This window comes from Mesoplodon mirus (genome assembly GCF_964341445.2).
Source record: "Mesoplodon mirus genome assembly, chromosome: 19".
Taxonomy (NCBI): domain Eukaryota; kingdom Metazoa; phylum Chordata; class Mammalia; order Artiodactyla; family Ziphiidae; genus Mesoplodon; species Mesoplodon mirus.
Genome location: NC_138995.1, coordinates 13,319,551 through 13,343,929, shown reverse-complemented (window position 1 = coordinate 13,343,929; position 24,379 = coordinate 13,319,551). Strand labels below are relative to the sequence as shown.

The window sequence follows — 24,379 nt, the reverse complement described above, 5'->3', positions numbered from 1 at the left end:
CTTGGGGAATCTAAATCCATATCCTCCACATGAACTGGAATCAACAAGGCTGAGAGACACATCTGTTCTTCTAAACAGGTTTCCAGGAACTCCCCTTGTATCTGGAATCCACTGGGTGCCAACTCTTGAAAAGTCTGGAGGAGAAATGGTAGTTGTGTAAAGCTTTGTGGATGAGGCAGGACTTGAGCTGGTTCTTAAAGAACCTCTGTTTGCCAAACTGTAAAATGGGGCTGATGCTGGAGTGGCCTCAGATCAGAGTGATTCAGTCACTCTCTTTGTTCATATAAACCAGCAATAGGTGGTGCTGCGGCCTATGAAATGTTGTGTCCTTGGTTCACACAGCCCCTCATATAGAAGGCACCACGTGGAGATTAGTTAGAAACCAAGTCAGACTAATAAAATCTCCCCCGAGGGGTGATAACCCAGCGTGGTCCCTGTGACACAGGAGCCACTGAGGAGCAGCTACATTGGTGCAGCCTCCCAAAGAGAGGTGTGTTCCCCTCCCTTGGCTGTCCTCCCCATGAGATGCTCTGTAGAGTTAGGGACCTCAGACACTTGGATCAGGGGCATCAGCTGACTGGAGCCTCTCAGAGTCCGTGCTGAAAGGGTTGTTGTGTGTTTGGTTAAGAGCACAACTTTGGAGCTGGCCAGCACTGCATCTTCCTTAGTGTATGACCCTGGGAGGTGGTTACCTTTCCTGGGCCTCTGTAGTAATCACCAATAGAGACTATATATAAAGAGAAAGAACCAATAGGATGTATATATATAGAGAGGGAGAGATTTATGTCGAAGTGACTCATGGGATTGTGGGGCTGGCAGATCTGAAATGCACAGGGCAGGCGGGCAGCTGGAGACCCAGGGAACAGCTGATGTTGGGGGTCTCGAGTTCGTAGGCAGTGTGGAGGCCCAATCCCTTCTTCCTCCACAGGATCTCTGTCTTTTCTCTTAAGACCTTCAACTGAACGGATGAGGCCCACCCACATTATGGAGGGTAATCTGCTTTCTTGAAAGCCTACTGATTTTACTGTTATTCACATCCAGAAAATACCTTTACAACAATATCTAGACTGGTGCTTGACCAAACATCTGGTCGCCATATCCTAGCCAGGTTGATACATAAAATTAATCACAGCCTCCGATTACTTGCTTGTAAAATGGGCAATGCTACGTTTTTGTTTTTGTTTTTGCAGACTCAAATAATGCGTATAAAATACTTGGCCCAAAATTTGTGAAAATTTTGGCACAACAGCTACTTTTATTATTATTCTTGCAAAACGAGCTGCACGGCCTGGCACCTGAGGCTCCAGACTGTGGGAGGTGGGGCTGATGAGCCAAACTGAATGACCACGGAGGCTGGTGACACGCAGCTGAAGAGCAGAGACCTGTGCCCAGGCCTGTGAGCCTGATGCTTGTGGCGGGAGCTGGGTGGGAGTCCCCAGGAGCCCCTGGGGCTGATGCTTTGCGCTCATTATGACTTGTTTACGCTACTTGGGCTTGGTGGAGACTCACTCACTCAGGAGGCAGCCTGGGAATCCAGTGGGCTTGTCTGAGCTGAATGAGCTCTTTCCAGGCCCAGGGATGCATGTGTGTGGATGACTTGTGAGCAGCTCTACTCTGGCCTCCGGTGATCGTGGCTGACGTGGCCTCTGTGCTTTCCAGCTTCTTCGGGGGCCTGCGTGCTGCTCGTTGTTCACACCTAATGTTGGTCACTTCTCAGAATCTTCTTTTCCCTTCATAAGCGTAACTGAACCATTTCACGGCTGCTCCTGTGAACCCGCTGGGACACTTGCAGAGTTATGTTAATGGTGTTTAACTGAGTAAAACTTGTTTTGCCTCCACTTTGAAGACGCCTTCCTTCACCAGATAACTGGGTGCCCCACCCTGAGAAGCTCCTACGTCAGAATTAGAGGGGGATTCTTTCCTTAGCTGTTTCCGGCGTCTCTTACCAGGAATGGCTGAATGACAATACCCAACCTTTTGAGGAAGAATCAAACACCCCCAGAACTCTCTCCCTCCCTCACTCCACCTGCTCACCAATGCCCAGCAGATTCTTGAGTTGCCTCTTCATCCTACGAACCCCAGGACATCTGCCCGCTGGCCGATTTCTGCTCAGTGATTTGTTCTTCTGTTAGGAGACTTGACATGTGTTTTCTTTCCTCCAGTTGCAACTAGAGTTGAGTGAAACACACTGAATAAAAAAAAGGATCCTGAATACTCTCTAGGAAGCAGCTAATAAGAGAGGTCCAACCATTTCGACACCTTGATTGTGCAACTAGGAGACAATTATTGATGGAGGCTCTTTGAAGTTCAAACCAACATTGGGATCCACCTACCAACTATTTTTAGTTTTCCTTTTTCTCCATGGCAGAGTGAGAGCTATAGAAAATTCGCCACTGTTAGCCATCAGCTGCCCCCTTCCCAGCACTCTCTTCGCTGCTTAGAGGAGCACCTAGAGGGGCCCCTCACGTCAGGCTGCTTCTGGATTCGATTTACCACTTTCCCTTAAAGGAACAGCAACTGAGGCAGTGGTTCCTATTAGATAACTGAGCTGCTGTAAATATGTTTTGAAAATTCGGTGCCCAAAACTTGCACATGATTGTTCATAGCAGCATTATTCAGAATAGCCAAAAAGTGGAAACAACCTGGATGCCCATCAACAGATGAGTGGATAAATAAAATAGAGTATATCCATACAATGGGATATTATCCAACAATAAAAAGGAATGAAGTGTGGGTACAGCTGCAACATGGATGAACTTTGAAAACATTAAGCTAAGTGACAGAAGCCAGACCTAAAGGCCACATATTATACGATTCCATTTATAGACAATGGCCAGAATAGGCAGATCTATAAAGACAGAAAGTAGATTTATGGCTGCAACAGGCTGGGATGGGAAGCTGGGGAGAAATAGGGGTGACTGCTGACAGGTATGGGGTTTCTTTTTGGGGTGATGTAGATGTTCTAAAATTTATTGTGGCGATAGTTACACAACACTGTGAATGTACTAAATACCATTGACTTTACACCTAAAATGGGTTAATTGAATGGTATGTGAGTTAAATCTCAATAAAGCTGCTTTAAAAGAACATTGGATGCCAGTCTCTGCCCCCAGGGGAGCCGGTGACTTGTGTTCTGTGGATATCAGGTGTGGTCTTTTGCGGGGCAGGTGCCCAGGATACATCTGCAGAGCCTGCGACCGTGGGACTCTGTGAGAGCTGCAGGACTTTGTTACTGGGTGGCCTTTGGTTCCCTGATTTTTTGACATGAATCCAGTGCTCCGCCCCTCAGTCTATTTCTCCTCTCCAGCAGGGACATTCATAAGTGCTCAAAGGCAATGATTTTGTTTTGTTTGTTGTTTGTCCTCTAACTCCCTGCAAAGGGCTGGTGCTCAAGAAGATCTTTAGGGAGAAGGGCATCGGTGGGCACTCAGAAGGCCTGGAGAGTCCGTGCCATGGCTGGCTCGACATGTGTCAGTGCCCCCTCCCCACCCACGTTCCTCAAGTGCAAAATGATGGGGCCAGGCCCCGTGACACTGGCCCTCCCCTGCCCCACAGCTGTGTACTTTTCTAGACTTTCGTTGCTCCCTGTAACATTTGGGCTGAATTTCTATTGGGCCAGAAGGAGGAAGACTGTGGCACAGCCACAGTCAGGAAACAGCTTTGAGAGCTGCCACTGGTCACGTATGGAATGTCTGCATAATAATTAATGAGGGCCATCGAGAAGTGGGGATTTAAGGACTCGCCTTGAAACTGTTTCATTATTTTGGCAGAAGGAGTTGATGGGAATTACGGAGGTGCCAAAGCCCTCCCAAACTGCCCCCACCCCATGGGAATGGGACTGCTCCCCACGTGAGACCACGAGTTAGCGGAACTGGGAGTGAGGGGTCTGCACCTCTGAAGGAACCTGCTCAGTCCTAGACACAGCTGCCATCCGAGATGTGGGGACCTGCCCACTGGAGCAAATGTGGGAGGGTCAGGAGGCCCCGACACCCAGCCGGAAGATTTCCAGAGGAGACACCCCATTTTCAGGAGTCTAAGGAGGCATGGGGATGGACCAGCTTCTCACTGGGAAGCTGATTTCAGGAAGCTACTCCCATCCATTAGGCCGCCTCACCACCCCATGGTGCTTACCCAGAAACCAGAGAGCAAGGGCAGGGAAAGGCCCCGGGCACTGGAGTCAGGCAGACCTGGGTTCTAATCCCAGCTCCGGCTCTGGCTGGCTGCTTGATCCTGGGCAAGTTATTCCACTCTGAGACTCAGTTTCTCCATCTATAAAATAGGGCAAAAATAGTTATCTGGAACATAGTATATTTTGAATTTTATTTGTTCATAATCTGAATTTATCAATTTTATTCATTTCTTAAAATTTAATTTTAAAACAACATAGATAATATAAACATTTTAAAGCTCCAAAAAATATACATTGAAAAATCTTCCCCCATCCTTGTTCTCCTTCCTCCATAAATATTACCTGCTGCATCTCAGAGTAAATGTTATTCATGTTAAAAGCTACCATTTATCAGGGGCTCACTTTGTGTCAGGACAGTGCATTGTAACGTCACTGCATTCACCCCTGTTTGGCAGACAGCATTACCCCTGTTCTGGGTGCAGGAAGTAGGCTCAGAAGGAGGGAATATTTTGCCTGGAAATATAAGACCTGTAAGGAGGGAAGCAAGGATTTAAAAATGCAAGTGAGGGACTTCCCTAGTGGTTCAGTGGTTAAGAATGCACCTGCCAATGCAGGGGACATGGGCTCGAGCCCTGGTCCAGGAAGATCCCACATGCTGAGAAGCAACTAAGCCCGTGCACCACAACTACTGAGCCTGTGCTCTAGAGCCCGTGAGCCACAACTAGTGAGCCCGTGTGCCACAACTACTGAAGCCCACACACTGCAACAGAGTAGCCCCCACTCGCCCCAACTAAAGAAAGCCTGCACGCAGCAACGAAGACCCAACACAGCAAAAATAAATTTATAAAAAAGAAAAAAAATGCAAGTGATTTCATGTTTGTAAATCTCCTACGACAATGCATGTTAGCTCTTCCCACCCAGACACCTGATGCCTTTCCATCAGGAGCTGGGCAGACGAGCTCCCTGAGAGAGAATGAGAGAGGGTGTTTTTATATCCATACAGGCATCAGACAACACCATAGTGAAAATAACAGTAGTGGCGCCAGGCCAAGTCTAAGTTCTTTACATGCATCATCTCACTGAAGCCTCATCACCACCCTCTGCGGAAGGTGCTACTGTTTTCTTTTTTTTTTTTTTTTTTTTTTTTTTTTTTTTTTTTTTTGCGGTATGCGGGCCCCTCACTGCTGTGGCCTCCCCCGCTGCGGAGCACAGGCTCCGGACGCGCAGGCCCAGCGGCCATGGCTCACGGGCCCAGCCGCTCCGCGGCATATGGGATCCTCCCAGACCGGGGCACGAACCCGCATCCCCTGCATCGGCAGGCGGACTCCCAACCACTGCGCCACCAGGGAGGCCCTGTTTTCATTTTATAGAAGGTAAACTTGAGGCTCAGAGAGGTTAAAGAATTCGGTCAATTTCTTACAGCTTAGAAAAGAAGGAGCAGAGACAGGATTCAAATCCAGGCAGTCCAGCAGGAGAGCCTAAGCCCTTCAACACTCTACTCTGTCCCCTGGGGAGGCGGCTAAGAGAAGGCAAAGGGTCAGAGGGAGCTGATGTAACAGACAGAGAATGTGGTAGGACTGGAGGAGGGAGTCGCGGAGAGAAGGGGGCAGGACAGTCAGGAGCAAGGTTCTGGGGCTGGCATTCCAGAAATGAAAGAAACGATGTCTGCCTGCTAGGAACTGAGGGTTTATTGAGAAGACAAATATAAACCACATGTGGAGGAAAAGAACTAGGTCAGTAGTAATAACACATCACAGCTATCAGACTCACTGTTTCAGTCAGCCACCGCTGCATACACCACCCCAAACACAGAGGCTTATGACACCCATCATCTACTTTGCCCACGAATTTGCAGCTGGGGCAGGGCTTAGTGGGGTCAGCTTGTTTCTGCCCCATGTGGCACCAGCAGGGGTGGCTGGAAGGCTGGAAGCTGGGATCATCTGAGGGTTTGCTCACTTGCAAGCTGAGGCTGGTCATCAGCAGCACACCTACATGTGGTCTTCTCCCTGCCGATACTCGGCTTCTTCCCAGCTTGGTGACCCCAGGTAACATCATTAGTCATTGGGGAATGCAAATTAAAACCACAATGAGATACCACTACACACCTAGTAGAATGTTTAAATAAAAATGACCTGCCATACCCAGGGTTGTCAAGGATGCTCTCATACAACTGCTTTGGAAAATCCTTGGCAGTTTCTTTGGAAGTTAAGCATACATTTACCATATGACCTAGCCAAGCAATTCCAAGCTATTTACCTGAGAGCAGTGAAAGCAGATGTCTGTACAAAGATTTACACGTGAATGTTCATAGCAGCTTTATTTGAAATAAACAAAAATGAGAAACAACCCAAATGTCCATCAATAGGCGAATGGATAAGTAAATTATGGTATAGCTATACAGAGAAATACAATTCAGCAATAAAAATGAATTCACTGTCGGACTTCCCTGGTGGCGTGGTGGTTAAGAATCCAACTGCCAGTGCAGCGGACACGGGTTCGATCCCTGGCCAGGAAGATCCCACATGCCACAGAGCAACTAAGCCCGTGTGCCACAACTACTGAGCCCATGTGCCACAACTACTGAAGCCCGTGTGCCTAGAGTTGCAACAAGAGAAGCCACCACAGTGAGAAGCCTGCTCACTGCAAGAAAGAGAAGCCCTCACTCGCTGCAACCACAGAATGCCCGAGCACAGCAATGAAGACTCAATGCAGCCAAAAAATATAAAAAAAATTTTTAATTAAAAAAAATTTTTTAATTAAAAAAAATGAATTCACTGTTGATCCATAAAACAACATGGATGGTTCTCAAAATTATTATGCTGAGTGGAAGAAGCCAGACAAAAAAAGTGCATGCACAGTATTATTCAATTTATATAAAAGTCTAGAAAATGCAGTTAACCTGTAGTGATAAGAAAGCACACCAGTGGCTGCATGGAGGTGCTAGGGGTGGGGTAGAGGGAGGGATGGCAAAGGGGCATGAGAAGACTTAGGGTTGATGGATATGCTCAGTACCTTGATAGTGGTGATGGTTTCACAGGTGTATACATGTTAAATTGTACCAAACTGTACACTTTAGGTATGTGCAGTTTACTGTGGGCCAATTTTAAAAATAAAAAAATATTAGGTTGGAAAGAGAAAGAAGGGCATGTGCAGCTCATGAAGCTCAATATCAAAAAACAAACAACCCGATCAAAAAATGGGTGGAAGATCTAAATAGACATTTCTCCAAAGAAGACATACAGATGGCCGAAAAGCACATGAAAAGATGCTCAGCATCACTAATTACTAGAGAACTGCAAATCAAAACTACAATGAGGTATCACCTCACACCAGTCAGAATGGTCATCATCAAAAAATCTACAAACAACAAATGCTGGAGAGGGTGTGGAGAAAAGGGAACCCTCCTATACTATTGGTGGGAATGTAAATTGGTACAGTCACTATGGAGAACAGTATGGAGTTCCTAAAAAAACTAAAAATAGAGCTACGATATGACCCAGCAATCCCACTCCTAGGCATATACCCAGAGAAAACTATAATTTGAAAAGATAAATGCCCTCAGTGTTCACTGCAGCACTACTTAAAATAGCCAAGACATGGAAACAACCTAAATGTCCAATGACAGAGGAATGGATAAAGAAGATGTGGTACATATATACAATGGCATATTACTCAGCCACAAAAAAGAACAAAATAATGCCATTTGCTGCAACATGGATAGACCTAGAGATTTTCATACTGAGTGAAGTAAGTCAGACGCAGAAAGACAAATATCATATGATATTGCTTATGTGTGGAATCTTAAAAAAAGGGTGCAAATGAACTTATTTTCAAAACAGAAATAGAGTCACAGATGTAGAAAACAAACTTATGGCTACCAGGGGTTAAGGGGGGAGGGATAAATTGGGAGATTGGGATTAACATATACACACTACTATATATAAAATAGATAACTAATAAGGACCTACTGTATAGCACAGGGAACTCTATTCAATACTCTGTAATGGCCTATATGGGAAAAGAATCTAAAAAAAGAGTGGATGTATGTATAACTGATTCACTTTGCTGTACACCTGAAACTAACACAACATTGTAAATCAAGTATAATCCAATAAAAATTTTTTAAAAAAAGAAGGGCACATGGGAGGTGATAGGCTGTGGTAGCCATCTTGTAAAACACAAACCTACCTCATTCACCAAGTATTTCCAACAGGCAAGGCACTGTCCTTGAGTCCTCCCAACAACCCAACCCAAGGGTGAGATGAGGTGGCCAATTATCTTCTATGATGATGATGATGATGATGGTGATGATGATCTTGATTGTTATCACAGAACCATGAGGTCTTGGTCCCTGGGAGGGAAGGGTGTCTCAGGTCTCTGATGACCGAACCTTGAGGCTTTTACCACTGAGCTGTAAGAGAAACTGCTGTCCACTTCTTTGGACCCATCAGGAAGCAGAGGCACCCTTCAGAGAGCGACACGGAGAGGCAGTGAGGAGGAGGCTCTGTGGGCAGAGGCTGGGGCATGGCTGCTGAACTGAGAGGCACCTGTGTCTGTCCCCCACCCTCCCTACCTAGGGAGGAAGAAGATACCAAGCCCCCGACAAGGAGGGCTCAGTTCGAGAAGCGCTGTGCCTTCTGTCCCGGGGCAGATATGGAGATGGTAACCCAAGGAAAGCTTCTGAGAGGAGCCATAGCCTCCCGGCTTGGCTGGACCCTGGGGCTTTGGCTGCTCTTCTCTGCCTCAGGCGAGGTCCTTGTTTCCCAGCCCCCCACCCCCTGATCCTTATCCTCTTTCTCCTTTTTAAAGGGGGGGGGTGGGTGGGTTGCCCAACAGACAAATCCTGGTTTAGGAGCCCATAAAGAAGGGGCCTCCTAGGTTGGGGAGGGTATCAGAGGCCATGGGCTGGAGGGCAGAATCCTGGTGCACAACCCTGTGGGCCCCTCACTGCCACCTCCCATGAAGAACACAGGCCTGAGGGATGGGAGGGCAGGGGGCAGGGGAGAGGTTACTAGGGCTGGACCTGGACGGACGGGCTGGGGGAGGCCTGGAAGGGCAGTTGAAGGGTGGAGGAACAGCACCAGGCAGAGAGGCAGTACTCTGGGGGGGCAGTGGGGGATACCTTGTTGCAATGCTGTCCACTGAAGCTTTAACAGAAATAGCAGAAGTGGGCCACACTGATTAGACAGCCACCTCACGCTAGACATTCTCTCCTTTAACCTTTCTGACAGGTCTGTGATGTAGGTTCTACACCCCCCACTGCATAGGTGAGACGGGGTTATCCACAGTCACACAGCTAGCAGGTCGGGGAGCCGACCTGGGGAGGGGCGGCGGCCAGCAGGCACAGGAGCCACTGCAGGTCTGGGTGGGTGGGCCTGGCGCACGTGGTGGAGTTCTGGTGGAGGATGGGCTGGAGCAGGAGAGAGGGGGCAGCGGGAGCAGCAGGGAGGCTGGGCGCCACCCAGGCGGCAGGCAAAGCAGACCTGGTCTCCGCAGGCTTCGGTGGAGGGAGCCCGGGCGGGAGAGGAACCTGCAGAACCAGAGACAAAGGGCGCGCGCTGGTGGAGCCCGGCTACCAAGGGGCAGGGGGCGGGGTCTGTTCCTCGTTCTCCTTCGGGAACTGAGACCGGGGGCAACTGAGCCGCCCTCAGCAAAGACGGACCCTGACCCTGATGGGAGAGAGGGTGAGGGAGAGAGAGGCCAAGGACTAAGACGGAGGGCCCTGGCGGGGTGACGGAGCGGGGTAGGGAGAGGAGGGTGGGAGGACTGGCGAGGTTCTGAGCCCGGCGGCATCAGGGGTGAGCGTGGCTGGAAGGCCAGGGGAGATGAAGGTGAGACGTGCTTAGGTTCTGGGCCTTGGTGTTCGTGTGTGGTGCCAAAGGGGCTTGTTCTTTTCAAAATGGGAAACTTGAACATTTTTGTTCGATTAAAGCATGAAAAATACAATTAAACAGGAGGAGAAATATTAAAAGTTAAAAGACCTCCCATAATCGTAAACCCACACTCTGCTACTATGAATGGTTTCAAATATTTCCTTCTGATTTTGGAATATGAACAAAAACAGATAAAATACATATGTATGAGGATTCCAGTGGTTTCACATCTTTGCCAAAACGAAACATTCTGTCTTTTCATTTTAGCCATTCAGGTGTGTGTGCAGCTGATCTCACTGTAGTCTGCATTTCAGTTTCCATGATATATATGATTCTTTTCCATTATAGGTTATTTCAAGATATTGAGTATACTTCCCTGTGCTATACAGTAGGTTCTTGTTGGTTATCTATTCTATATAGTGTGTATATTTCAACCCCAAACTCCTAATTTACCCCCCCACCAAAGCATTTGACTTAATAGTCTAATACATTACTTTGACCACTTCTCCAGTAAGGCTAGAACTTTAGAGCACTTCAACTTCACTTGCCTCCTACCAACGTTTGTGTGTTTTTTTTTTTTAAGACATTTTAAGTCAATGTATATTTTAAAGACATTTCTATTGCTTTGGTACAATATTTATATATTTTTTAATTTAAAAAAATTTAAACTTATTTTTAATTTTAAATTTCACTAAAATTAATATATATCATTAAAATTTTTGCTTATATTTAAGCACATATTTACCTTTTCTGGTGCTCCTCCTTCATGCATTTCCATATTTCCATCTAGGATCATTTTTTTTGCTTGAAGATTTTCCTTTAGGACTCCTTCTGTGCAAGTCTCATAGTGACAAATCCTCTAAGCTTTTATCTGAGAACATCTTTATTTTAAAGGTTATTTTCATCAGGTAAAAAAAATTCTACATTGGCAGTTTTTTTTTTTTTAATCACCCCAGGACTTTAAATGTGTCTTTTCACTGTCTTCTGACTTCCATCATTTCTGATTCGAAGTCAGTCATCAGTCTTAGGGTAACACAATACAATGGCCAAAAACAGTGTTTTTTTTCATGTTCAAGGCTTCTTTATTGGTTGCATCAAATTATTACAAAGTAAGAACTGCTGTTGGCCCCCTGGTCTCAGTAGTGGAGAGGCAGCCTTAAAAACCTAGTGACCCAATTCTCCAAAAAGGTTACCTCAGATGTGTGTTAGGTAAGAAAACATTTCTTTTCTGGTCCAGATCACACACTGCGTTTAGTTATTATGTCCCTCTTCAGCCACCTTTAATCTGGAACAATTCCTTAGTCATTATCATTCATGATTGAGTGCAGGGCAATTATTTTGTAGAATGTTGCTGAGTTTGGGTTTGTCCGACGTTTCCTTATGATTGGATTCAGGCTCTGCTCTTTTGACGACAGGAAGGATGCTGTGTCCTCAGTACATATATCAGGAGGCACGTGATGTCTGTTCATTCTCCTCCTTTTGATGTTAACGTGTATCACGTGGTTTAGCTGTGTTTTCTCCACTGTAAATTACTAATATATTTTCTCTCTGTAGTTAACAAGTAATTTGAGAAGACACTGCTGGGCTGCGGGTTGTTGTTTTGAGCAAGGGACGTGGGAACCCAGGACCAAGGTCAAGAGCTCCCAAGAGAGGCCTGTCCAGGGTCTGCAGGCTCTGGGGTCAGATCAGCAGCCTCTGCCCAGAGCTGGGTGAGGCCTGGAGTTTTAGTTTGGTCACACAGGTCCCAAAGCCAATCTGGCTAGTCAGAGAAAAAGCATATGGCAGGGGCAGACACTCTCGTTTTGCAGCTGATCAGCTGTATGTGAAAACAAGTCCCTCCCCGCCTCTGCACCTCACTTTTTCTTTCTGTCTTTTTTTAAAAATTATTTTTGGCTGCACTGGGTCTTCATTGCTGTGCGCAGGCTTTCTCTAGTTGCGGTGAGCTGGGGCTACTCTTCACTGCGGTGCACGGGCTTCTCTCATTGTGGTGGCTTCTCTTGTTGTGGAGCATGGGCTCTAGGAGCGCAGGCTTCAGTAGTTGCAGCACATGGGCTCAGTAGTTGTGGCTCACGGGCTCTAGAGCACAGGCTCAGTAGTTGTGGTGCACGGGCTTAGTGGCTCCGCGGCATGTGGGATCTTCCTGGACCAGGGCTCGAACCCGTAGTTCCCTGCATTGGCAGGCAGATTCTTAACCACGGCACCATCAGGGAAGTTCCTGCACCTCACTTTTTCATCTAAGTGAGAGACTTGGACAGTCTAAGCTTCTCCCCTTTTCGGCTAAAACTCTTTTGTTCTTAGTCCCTTTGGAAAACAGAGGCCAGGTGCCTCTGAGGATTGAAGTTGGCCAAGGATCTTTTACCAGAAAAATCACACACAAAATTTGGGAGTGGGGCAATTCATTCAGAGACTGCTAAGGTGTGAGCCAGGCAACACGTAACCCATTCACTGCTGCGGTGTCCCCTCGGGGGGCTGAGGGCAGCTTGGCTGGGGAGCCACTTCTCCCTTGTAGAGATACAGGTGACGAGGAGCCTGAACCCACAGCTCACGTCCTACACTTACACCAAAGCAGGGTAGCCTCTCCAGGGCGTGCATTCAGGGCTGACGGCTGCCCTGAGCCTCCTAGATAAAGGAATATTCACACTGGGACTCAAAATGCCCCTCAACCCCTCCCTCCTTTCTTCCACTCTTCACCTTCGCCCATGTCCACTGTGCACCTAGGCCTACGACCTCCCCAGTGACAGTTGCTGAAAATGGATTTGAGTTCTGAGAAGAAACCCTGGGTTCCAGGTTACCCCTCCTTTCTCACTGAACACCCCATTTCATTACTTGAATGTTAGTACGGCCATTACTACTTAAAGAAATCCTTGCTACCATGCAATTCCTCAAGCTGTTACTTTTTAACAGCCGGATGCACATCGGCTTTGCTGAGTAGAGGAGGTAGGAGACAAGGTTCGGGAAGGGTGTCATGAGGTCACTGACCTCAGGGCTGGGTTGTTGGAAGGGGGAGGCAAGCACTGACTAAACGCGGACATAGCAGGGCCCAGAAAAGAAATGTGGCCTAGTTCTGGGCCTGAATGGGAAGGCGGCCATCAGAGACCAGGTGCCATCCATGTGTCACATCTGTAAGGAGAAGTTCCAGGTATGTGTTCCCCCCAGGAAGGAGCCTCATGACATGGCTTAAACACATCAGTAGAATGAACAATTCCGGACACATGAGCTTGAGAGTCAGAAAACCCCAGATCTGGCTTCCAGCTCTCCTGTAAAGGCCTATGGTCCTACTCTGTTTGACCTAATTAGCCAAGAACACGGACATTCTAACAGTAAGTTTCTGAGCATCAGTGGCAAGTTTACAGTCAGTACTCACAGCTCCGGAGACTTCTTCCAGCAGAGCGTGTGGTTGGAGGAGAGTCCTCCCAGTCACCACAGAGAAAATTTAACAAGTAAAAACCTGCAAACTCTTTATTAAATTCTCCCATTTCATCTGTACAGAAAAAAATGCACATTATGTTCAGAATCTCAGTAACATCTCAAAATTACACAGCATGAACATGTAAAAACAAGAAACTGCCAGGATTTTATACATAAAAAGGAAAACCATTTACAAAAGAGGCTTGTTAGTTTTACTTTTCTTTTTTTCCTTCTTAAAAAAAAAATTAAAGGCCTAAGATCTCACACAGCATTTGCTGTACAGTCTGTTTTCCTGCTTCGATTGACCTGGGAACATGGTGTTGGGAGAAGCCGCTCAGGAAGCCTCGGGCTGCCAGCCCCTCCTGTCGGTCACTCACTCTAGTGCCCCTCAGTCTGACAGGGGACCTGTTCAAACCATCTAGCATGTGTGGTACAGGGCCTGCTGGGCTCTGGGGTCCAGTTGTCAATTCTATTTTGGGGGGAAGGCAAAACAGAATATAGAGGCACTATCTGAATTTTCTCCTTGCCCGAGGAGATTCCTCCACTGCATGTATCCCAACACCCCTACTTGTGCGTTGTGGCAGACCTTTGGAAAGGGAGAAGGAGAGGAAGCCACCATCAGGATCCTGTCACTACCAGCCCAAGCAGACAGTCCCACCTTTGTGCTCCAGATGACCAACAGTCCCTGGGTCTCTACAGTGATCTCACTAGATGGCCTGGATGAACCTGTCACCCTGCAGAGTCAGTCTTGGTTTGCTAATGACTGATCTTTTGTCTGAGGTCTGGGCAGGAAGGGGGAATCGGCTTCAAACTTGATTGCCCTGACATGTGACCCTGGTCCTAGGGGAGAGGAGGACCAAGAGGAGTGTAGATGGAGAGATGACCAACCAAAGGCAAGTGAGAGAGAGAGAGACAGAGACCAGAACATCAGCTCTGGCCCCAGGCCCTCTGGGAATTGAAGACCAGTGGGGAAGAGGTGATTTAGGAGTGGAGTATCCCTAAAGGCCTGGGGGAAACTCAGGGCACTGGAATGCTGCATTTTATAAAATTACTTAGGTGCCATCCAAATGGTGAGAATAAATAAAAGGAGTCTTTGAGGTTTTTCAAATTCCTAAGAATCAGAAATATAAGTAAACATACCAAAATGCACATGATTCAAAAAGCCATATTCTTCTTTTTGTTCTATGGCCCAAATTTAGTTTGAATGTGTCAGGCTGTGTTGGCTGGCTTCTAAGGGTCTCTACTCCAGGTTCCTTCTCTGTATCTGCTTGCTTAGAGTAAGTTATATGCGGAAAACGTTTACTTTTTGGTGGGGGAGGGGAAGAAATGGGATGGGGAGGCCTTTTCTCAGAGGAACTTGAGACCAGGTAAGGAGGTCCCACAAAGCAACCTACCCCTCCCTGGGTGACTCACACTAGTGGGGATCTTTAGGATAGAAGTGGTACCACAAGCCTGGAGGTGGCGCAGAAGTCAGGCTCATATAGGAGAGTGAATCTTCTTTTGGGAAGGTGGAGGGAAGTCAGCACTCTGTCTGATAAAACGTAAATGATCCTACGACTCTTTACTACTGGCTTCTCTTGTTACTTGACCTCAGGAAACAGGAAGAAATGAAATCCGATGGTAATTTCCTGTCACACCTAGGAAAGCAGAATCTCCCTCCTTCCCCAGCGTCCCCAAGAAGAATACGTGCAGGACGTGAGACAGTCAAAGGCTTGCAATGAATACAAGTCAACACCTACTCACTCCGTATTGGAATTCCCCTCGCTTCTAAGGATGCACCGGCTCAGAACAAGCTGATGGGACCCACAGCACTGGGCCTGGTAGTGGTACCAGAGTTTTAGGGAACGCTAAGAAGGAGGGCTTTCCTGCTGGAGTGAAGCCAAGCCCAAGTGATGGCTCCCACCTCATCAAGCATCTTGCCAGCAGACTCCTCTTGGGACAGCAGCAATAGCAGAGGAAGGCCAGGGATGCACCAGGGTCAAGATCTCACTCCCACAGCCACCCTTCTGTGTGAGAAACTCCGATGCAGGGAGAAGACAGCCTTGTTCTTGACGTTCTGCTCAGATTTCTGATCTCCTGCACTGCAGGGCCTCCAGCCCAGAGACTGACCTCCTGGCACCTCTGGGGTGTTGTAGAGACACCAAGTCTGAGTGAGCTGACAAGGCCTGATGAGTTCTCTGGCTACTGTAATCTTCAGCAAGTGCTTGGAGCCTTGGCCTTGGACAAAAACCCTACCTGCTGCTTATGTTATTGTTCATGGGCTAGACATCAGAAGAAGAGAAAAAGGACACAGGTCTGTCATCAGCTCCGCTAGGGACATGGTTTCTTCTTGACTAATTCTTGACTAGCTGATTTACCCAAGAGTGATCTATGAGTCCAGTAACCAGAGGTACCCCAGAACCTCTTGTTTTGTTACACCAATGAGGTACAGAATGGATATAGTCGGGCCGTAGTTTCAGATGGTGCTGGGCCCCTTGGATGTAGGAAACTGCTCAGTCATATGAAACTATTCTAAAAACCAGTCACTGAAACTATTCCAAGTCGGAGGGTGAAATGTTTTCTGACAACGAGCAAACAAAGATACCAGCCGAGTTATCCCTTCTATCTATCCGGATCATTTCTAAAGATGACAAATGTTTCAAGAATCAAACTCCTTTTCAAACTTCCAGATCTGCTGCAGACAATTGAGATCATCTCTCAGTTCAGAAAGAACAAAAGTATCTAGACACATTAAACTATGGAGATGTTTTACATACACTGGGAGGGAGACTGCAGAGATGGAGAATGGTACTCCCACTCTCATCAAATAGGGAAGAGTCATTCTACCCTGTAAATCACATCAGACATGTCAGTGGGGGCCTGTGTACAGATATATCCCCGGTCCTCGATCCCAGACCCCACCACCCAGGGAGGAGCCCCTGGAGGTGGACTATCTAGATTAGCTCAGTTCAGTCCAAAAGTGGTGGTAGGAGTGGGTGCTGCTCGGACTCCAAGAGTTTCAAGTTTTATGAGGCTGAAGAGCCCCAGGACAGTTGCTAAGAATCAGGAAGACCCTAAGAGCAGGACTTGGGGGACCAAGCAGCTTAGAAGCTCCCCTTCATGACTTGGAGTACCCTAGGCAGGGGGGATATGCAGCTTCTAGAACCCACTGCCTCCAGGAAGGGTAGTAAAAAGGAAAAAGAAAGAAAAAGGAGAAAACCACAGTATTCAAATATATGTCAGTCAGGTTAGACAAGGAGTCATTTGGATCAACCGAGCCACAAACTGACCCACTTTGTACTGAACACATTCCAGGGAAGACAGATGTGGGGAGGTCCCTCAGCACGTGTGGACAGTGGCAAAGAGGGGCAGGGCAAGGAATGGAGCATGGTCTATGTGGACAGTTTTAGGCACGTGATTTATAATACTTTGTGGACGTCTAACAGGTTAATAAAATATATATTATATAAATATATCTTCTACTGTACACGCCGCCCTCTTGTGCAGCCACTGGATTCCATGCCCCAAACTCAAGTCCAGGTGCACCAGGTTGAACTGTGATGCCTGCACTCCTCCCTTTTTATACTCCAAGCCTGTCATCTCTACACTGGAGGGACGAGGGATGGTCAGGAATATTGCTTCCATAAAGCTCAGATTCAGGAAAGACTGATGAATCATCAAAGTACAACATTTAGCCAATGCCTACTGTAGTGGGTGTATGCAGCAAATGGACAGAAAGAAAAAACGGAGAAACGCCTCCATCTTTTAATGTAGTAACTTTCCACACCTTCTCCATGTAGAGGCCTAAAGGAGCTTGTCTGGGAAGGTGGCCTTGAACCTGCAGAAAGGTCAGGTTGGACTGCCAGTCACACACTGAGACCAGGCTAAATCTTTACAAGCCACTGTCTCTGACCTGTACTGCTGCCTGAGAAGTAAAGCAAAGTCAATCAATCCCCTGCTCCTCCTTCCCGCCCTGAGCTCCATCCCCCATGGTCACGGCCTCCCGGTGAAGCGGAGGACTTCTGGAGGAAATGCCACCCCAGCAGGATCAATCCGAACGCGGCTTGAGTCCTGCACTGCCCTGGAGGAGGAAGGTCACTGGGACACTCTGCCTTGGGCCTCAGGGTGCAGCCTCTCCATGCAGAGCAGTGGACTGATCAGCTGCACACACTTCTGATCCCCTCTCCAACCCACCTGCCCTCGGCCTGGGGAAGCTCACGCTCCACTTCACTGAGGTGAGGAGGTCACACAAACACCCACGGCTGTGGGGTCTTGACCAGCCGTGGCTCTACTAGGGTAGGAACTGGAAGGCATCACTGTTTCAGCAGAAGAAAACAAGACCCAAAGCGGGCTGGTTAGTCGTTTCCCACTACTCGGTGAAGTCCATGGCCCTGACATGGGCCAAAGGTGCTTTTGAGAAGTAAGCAAGACATCCCAGTTATAGCAATATTGGGTGGTGTGTTTCCCCTCTAAAGTCCTGCCTTCATTTTACACTGTCACACAGAAGAAATAACCCCATTGCTCAAATCAAGCCTGGAGGAGATGTGTTACTATATACATTTTTTTCTTTAAAAATTTCTTTTCTTTCTTTTTTTTTTTTTTGGTGTTTTTAAAAAAAAGAATCACTTGAGTTGCAGGTCAGGTGAGTTGGTTCTGGAAGTACTGGTAGTTCCATCGGTACGAGAGACTTGTCTATGGGCAGGTAAACCCGAGTTTGCCAACAAAGGCAATACCCAAAGCGGCCGGCTGCTGCACAAATGGCCGAGGAGGAGGATACCATGGACATGGGTGAAATCTGAGACGGGACAATGCGGTGGATACCTGCTGCTGCTCTAACATGGGTGTTGGTGTCACCTCGCAGAAGGACGAGGTGAGTGGGTACGCTATACAGGAGGGCTGTACAAACTGGGCACTGGACAGGTAGTTCCTCTGGTGCTCAAGGTGGCTCTACCTGTCCTTGAGCTCTCGTGTCACTCGTTTGGTGATACGTCCACACATCAGGCCAATCAGGAACAATATGCAGATGCTCCCACTGATCACAGAGAGAATGTAGTTCTTTGAAGGGGATGTCATCACTTGCATGGCGAGGTCAGAGAAGCCATCCGCTGGGGCCACCTGGAAAACACACAGGGGCATCATCCTCAGAGAGAAGTGGGCTGGGACAATGCTTGCTCTAACTTGCCCCCTGGACTCCTACTGTAACTTAGGTCATTTCTTTTGGGGAGAGAGGAGGGCAACGGGCAAGAAAATCAAACACCGAGGTACAACTGTTTTTCCCAATAATACAATTCATCACAGTGATCACTGCCGCCCACGTAGTAACAGCTCTCACACTGAGGACCTGATGGTGTGCTGGCAAAGGGCTCAGCATGTTTCAATCATTTAGTCCTCACGTTAATCCTGGGACGTAGATTTTACTACTCCCACATTATAGATGAAGACCCGGAGGCCCAAGGGGTGGGAAGTGGTCAAGTGACTTGCATAAGGTCACAGGTTCTTACATATTTTGATTTATTTTCTTCATGTTGCTGTCTTTTTAAAAACAAAGAGAAAAGTTGAGATTCTGTCGGGTGCTAATTCTCTGTCGTGACTTGTTTCCACTCACCATCGTATCATCAGCATCCCCCCCACCAAAAACAACTTGCAAACATGACTTATGCTGACTAAATATACTTAATCACTCCCCCAGTCGTGGACACTCAGAGTCTAACCAGTTTTCATCCTCAGTTTTCCTCAGTGCTTTCTCCAGTGGACCTCTATGGTAGGCTACTATGGCAGAATCAGGACCAAAAGGTTCCCCAGGTGCACACGGACCTGTTCTGTTGAGTCTCAACTTAGCCTGGGTACTGAAAAGGGTCCAGCCCAGAGACGTCTGGGCTGCTTCTATGCTCATCCATGTACTCAGAACAAAGCAAGGAGGCTCCAGATTAATCTGATTTAAGCACCAGCATCTGCCAACAAAAAACTAGCAGTGGAGTCACTGTGAAGCAATGCTTGGTGGCTCAAAGGCGGAAACCAATGACGAAAGAAGGGACTAATTAATGTCTCTGCTGTGCTATCTGGAGATGACGGCTCCAGGCTCACAGAGCCCAGGCATCTTACAGTGCCCTGAGAGATTTTTTCAAATAAACCTACTGCCAGTCTCACAACAAGGACAAGGAGGCCAGTGAAGTATCTCAAAGAGACCTGGGAAACTGATAGAGGAGACGCCACATCAGGAGATTCTCGTGGTCATTACCTTTGCTGCGTAACTCCACATTTCAATCCGGTCATTGAGACGTTTTTTGCACTCAGGTTGTAACCTCACCCGCTTATCCTCCAGGGCCTCCATAAGGCAGGACATTTCTGTGCAAGGGAAAGGGATAAGAAGCGTCTGAAGCTGTACAGAACAGAAATTTCGGTAAGGATGGGGAGAAGGGTACCTAACCACCAGAGAATTCAGATCTGGAGGCTATACAAAGTTAAATCCCTTCAAGGACACTTAATCCAAGATCTAACATGGAGAAGAATACTTAAGGTTGGCTGTCCAGAGTCTCTCTTAAAACCTCTCATTTTTTTCATTGGACACACATGGCTCAGAAACAACCATATACCTGCCCAGGTTCCACCTCACACAGAAACTGTCTGCTGAGCCCACCGTGGCCACTGGGGAAGCTGATGAAGCTGTTCAAGGTTGGACAAGGCAGGGAAGAGGGCCATGATGATAGCTTAACTTTTGCCTCCCTGATAAATAACTCAACTTCCTCTTGTCATCAAATCTTTACCTCGGATCATGGCTCTTGTCAGTTCAAACCTGCAGCAGGATTACTCCTAAACTCACTTTGCCACAAAGGCATCAGCCAGGCCCCCAGTGGATGCTGTCTACGGTTGAGCTGCAGCTACAGAACAGAGTAGCTGGAACTGATGTCTCAGAGGGAGGCTTTGCTCCTCCCAAGATAGTTCAGACAGGGTCAGAGTGAACACCGTGACTTACGACGCCCTCGGCCAGGGGTGATGGCTGCACAGTGGTGTTTAATGTCCAGGGCACAAGCTGTATGAAGAACTGGGTCCACAAAGATGTCTGCTTTGCTCTCCTTCAGCATGTTTAACACTTCCTAAGAAGGGAAGATCATAGAGAGAGCTTCTATAGAGGAAACACATCAGATCTGTTGTCTGTAAATACTTTACATACAAACAAAAAAGTCAAGGAGGGACGATTAAGCCAACAGAGGTTACTCTGAGACAGGTGGCAACGTGGTGATGATGCAAAGAACGCAGATGGTTAGCATCCAATTTAATTCAATAAATACAATTTGGGGACCTAGTGTATGCAGAGCTGTTTGCTAATAAGCAAAGCGAGGCAAGTTTAAGATCAGGTTTGGGTTTGGGGCACTCTGGTATGCTATATTATTAAATACTAAGTGTTAGTCTTTATATTGACTTAATGCAGTTATTTTGTTACTTTAGAAGTCTGAAAATGTGAAAACTGAAAATCAGAGTAATAAGCTATATTAAAATTCCCAAACAGAAAGGTGCATTTGCAAAATGTTTCACTTTACTTCCATTATCCTCAAAAGGAAAGAAAGAACTGACAGAGCATAACTTCTACTGCCAGAATAATTCTTATTTGAGTTTAAAGATGTTCTGAACAACAGGAATACAAACATGATAGAACTGAAATCAACTCTGCAGACTCTCCATTTATACATGATGAAATTATAGCAGGTAAAGACCGTCAAAAATTGCTTTAAGTAAAAATTACTTTGTGCTTCACAGACTGTAAAACAACAATAAAACAAACAAAAACAAAAAAAAAACTGAAATGTTGTTCAAAAAGTCCTCCTTGAAGTTAAACGGGATAATTTGATGAAAAAGTATTCAAAGGAAAATATGTGGATTTAGCCTTTAGCCAACTTCTACCACTCCTCAGACCATGTGGAATTAAAACATTTTTAGCAGATGAAAATATCTGCACACAATATTCACAGTGACTCAGTAATATCATTGAAACACTTTTCCAAAAAGAGATAGTTTTTTCACTTTCAATTTTGTAAGATAATATATGCTTAGCTATCTTTTTTTAAAATTAATTTATTTATTTTTGGTTGCATTGGGTCTTCGTTGCTGCACGTGGGCTTTCTCTAGTTGTGGTGAGTGGGGGCTACTCTTTGTTGCAGTGCACGGGCTTCTCATTGTGGTGGCTTCTCTCGTTGCACAGCATGGGCTCTAGGCGTGCGGGCTTCAGTAGCTGTGGCACACAGGCTCAGCAGTTGTGGCTCGCAGGCTCTAGAGGGCAGGCTCAGTAGTTGTGGCACACAGGCTTAGTTGCTTCACAGCATGTGGGATCTTCCCGGACCAGGGCTCGAACCTGTGTCCCCTGCACTGGCAGGAGGATTCTTAACCACTGGGTCACCAGAGAAGTCCAGCTATCATATTTTGATAAATTTGTTTTTATGTGATGTTTCTGAAATGAACTGAATTTGTAGTTTCACTGACTTTTACAAATGCACTACACTTACTGATATATTGGAATTGACATTTTACTTCGGCATAGCACTTAAACAATGACCTTAAACAATGGTCTAGTCATGGGGATGAGACATATTCACAAGTAATTAGTACACGTGAAAGACTATTTAAGTTACAGACAATTAATGGTCAAAAGGCAAATTAGTTTGGTAAGAGGGAACAAGATAGAATTCTGGGAAGGAAGGTTTAGATTTTAGCACTAAGATGTACAGACTATAGCTTTAAGAGGAAGAAGAGGAAGAGGAGAGAAAAGCAAGTGAGAGAAAATGGTGACTGACGGTAGTTACCTTTTTACACATTTCTGTTTTGATTTTGAGCAGGTTAACTTTGAGGCACTCCTCTACTTGACCTGTCTGCTCCTGGGCTGCTGCTTCTTCGGCACATAGACTGGCAATCTGTTCAGGACACACACAAAAAACAAGGGAACCCCTACTCTCACGAGACACCTTGGTCTCTGAAGCATGTCGACTGGAGCTCCTCCCACACATGTGCCCGGGGCTCTTCTCAAACGGATTCCTGGTGGATTTCACTCCCCTCCCTCCCATATGGGATGCCAGGCTCTGTTCTTCACAAGGACTGGCACAGAATTGAAAAACAGTCAGTTCATGCTGTCAACACCAAGACCTGAGTCATCGACTGTCCCAGGGCTGGTCACAAAGAAGGCTACTCTCTGATTCCTCAAGAGGAAGGTCATACAGCCAAGTAAAATCCTAAAAGCAAATGCTTGACATTGACAGAGGTTCAGAGTCAACCCAGCTACACAACTTGGAAACACACACACACACACACATACACACACACAAAGGGGTCCTGACACATGGCCTGCAGCACAGTTAAAAATTTAACCTTCTTTGGACAGCTTTATGAGTAAGCTTTTTTGAAATATCTTTAGCTATGTTCCCATATAATGGACATATGTTTTTTGTTTTTTTTGTTTTTTTTTTGCGGTACGCGGGCCTCTCACTGTTGTGGCCTCTCCCGTTGCGGAGCACAGGCTCCGGATGCGCAGGCTCAGCGGCCATGGCTCATGGGCCCAGCCGCTCCATGGCATGTGGGATCTTCCCAGACTGGGGCACGAACCCGCGTCCCCTGCATCGGCAGGCGGACTCTCAACCACTGCGCCACCAGGGAAGCCCTGGACGTATGTTGAACAAGGTTCACTACACAACCTTTTCTAGCTAGAAAGTCAAATAATATCCAAGGACTGGCACTTCGTTAGAGGTATTACAAGAGCACTTTTATCCTTCTGGCAAGTGTTGGGAGTGTTCTGCGTTGAACATCAGAATAAGGAGAGGGAAGAACAAACTAGACGTAGACAGATATAAAAAAACGCTGTTCGATAGAGAAATATGGAATCAAAACTGAATAGTGACAGGACTAAGGACAAACCAAATTCAGTGTTACACAGAACCAGGAACTCAGACAGTGGAGAGCCTAGAAGAGCCCTGGATTCAGGGCTGAAGGGAAACAGAGTAAAGAACTTTTCTCCAGTAAAAACTTCTCTGACCAGCTCTGTTCACAACCAGTTTTGTCCCCAAATCCTACCTCATCTGAGCAGTGTAACTGGAGCTGAGGATCGAGTCGGTAATCTAGAGCAGACTCCTGGATAATAATCCGGATCTGGTCTTCACAGTCTGAAGAGAGGCGCTACATGTGACAAGGGAGAATATGTCAGACTATTAGAACATGTCAGCTTTTTATCTGGGCCCTGGCTTGGGGAAGGTGTGCAAAAAGGTCTTGGGGAAAGTAGCAGCAAGCTAAGGACCTCCAAAGAAAAAACTGCCAGGGCTAGCGGAGGTTCCATAAGTACACCTCTGTGAAAAGCCCAGGGCAGTTTACCTGGTCAGCATATCTCAACTTGAGGCAAGAGATGACTTGACCTTCTAACTCTGAATCATCCTTGGCCTTAGTCAGGATACCATGACAGAACTTAGGAATGTCAGCTTTACAGGCTTTCCTTAGCACAGGGTTTAAGCGGTAATCTAGAGCAGAAAGTAATAAGCACACGGTAAAACACTCCACCTGGATTCACAAATGTTTTGAAATCCACTTACCCAAAGGGGGCATATTATGTCAATGACCACTAATAAACCACTGATTTGTTTATTCAGTAAATGTTTACTGAGCTCTCACTACACTGTTTTATTTTATTTTTGGCCATGTCCTGCAGCTTGTGGGATTGAACCTGGGCCATGGCAGTGAAAGCCTGGAATCCTAACTACTAGGCCACCAGGGAACTCCCTCAACACACTGTTTTAAATCAGCAATATACTGTGGTGGAAGAGCAGACGTGGAGACCCCCAGGAAATGTACTCCACAGTAGCTCTGCAGGATCTATTGAGGCCAACATGCTAAGCAGTCCTCACAAAAATCTAGCAGACATCAGCAACCTTCCCCATGATATATATTTTTGAAAATTCTGAGAACAGAATATCCAACTCAACTTGACCACTAAGTTACAAGGTCTTGCAACTCAGAGATT

At 46.7% G+C, this 24,379-nt stretch overlaps 1 protein-coding gene and 1 long non-coding RNA gene across 3 annotated transcripts in view; both read right to left on the bottom strand.

The window, feature by feature from the left end:
• Positions 1 to 1,866: 1,866 nt before the first annotated feature.
• On the bottom strand, positions 1,867 to 5,623 carry LOC309795085. The gene is made up of 3 exons (XR_014292215.1): positions 5,550 to 5,623; positions 4,132 to 4,269; positions 1,867 to 2,168 (listed from the first exon to the last, which is right to left on the bottom strand). It is a non-coding gene; the product is annotated as an uncharacterized lncRNA (long non-coding RNA).
• Positions 5,624 to 13,434: 7,811 nt separating this feature from the next.
• GLG1 (golgi glycoprotein 1) overlaps positions 13,435 to 24,379 on the bottom strand; it is a 147,446-nt gene continuing 136,501 nt past the window's right edge. Inside the window, exons 21-27 of one of the 2 annotated variants that reach the window (XM_082606384.1) lie at positions 23,737 to 23,879; positions 23,443 to 23,544; positions 22,185 to 22,292; positions 20,363 to 20,483; positions 19,628 to 19,734; positions 18,341 to 18,504; positions 13,435 to 17,314 (exon numbers count right to left, since the gene is read on the bottom strand). In XM_082606384.1, the coding sequence (XP_082462510.1) occupies positions 17,239 to 17,314; positions 18,341 to 18,504; positions 19,628 to 19,734; positions 20,363 to 20,483; positions 22,185 to 22,292; positions 23,443 to 23,544; positions 23,737 to 23,879 (821 nt within the window). In that variant the 3' untranslated portion in view covers positions 13,435 to 17,238. Of the gene's footprint in view, positions 17,315 to 17,960; positions 18,505 to 19,627; positions 19,735 to 20,362; positions 20,484 to 22,184; positions 22,293 to 23,442; positions 23,545 to 23,736; positions 23,880 to 24,379 lie in introns of those variants that run through there. The other variant, XM_082606383.1, reaches the window with a different exon arrangement.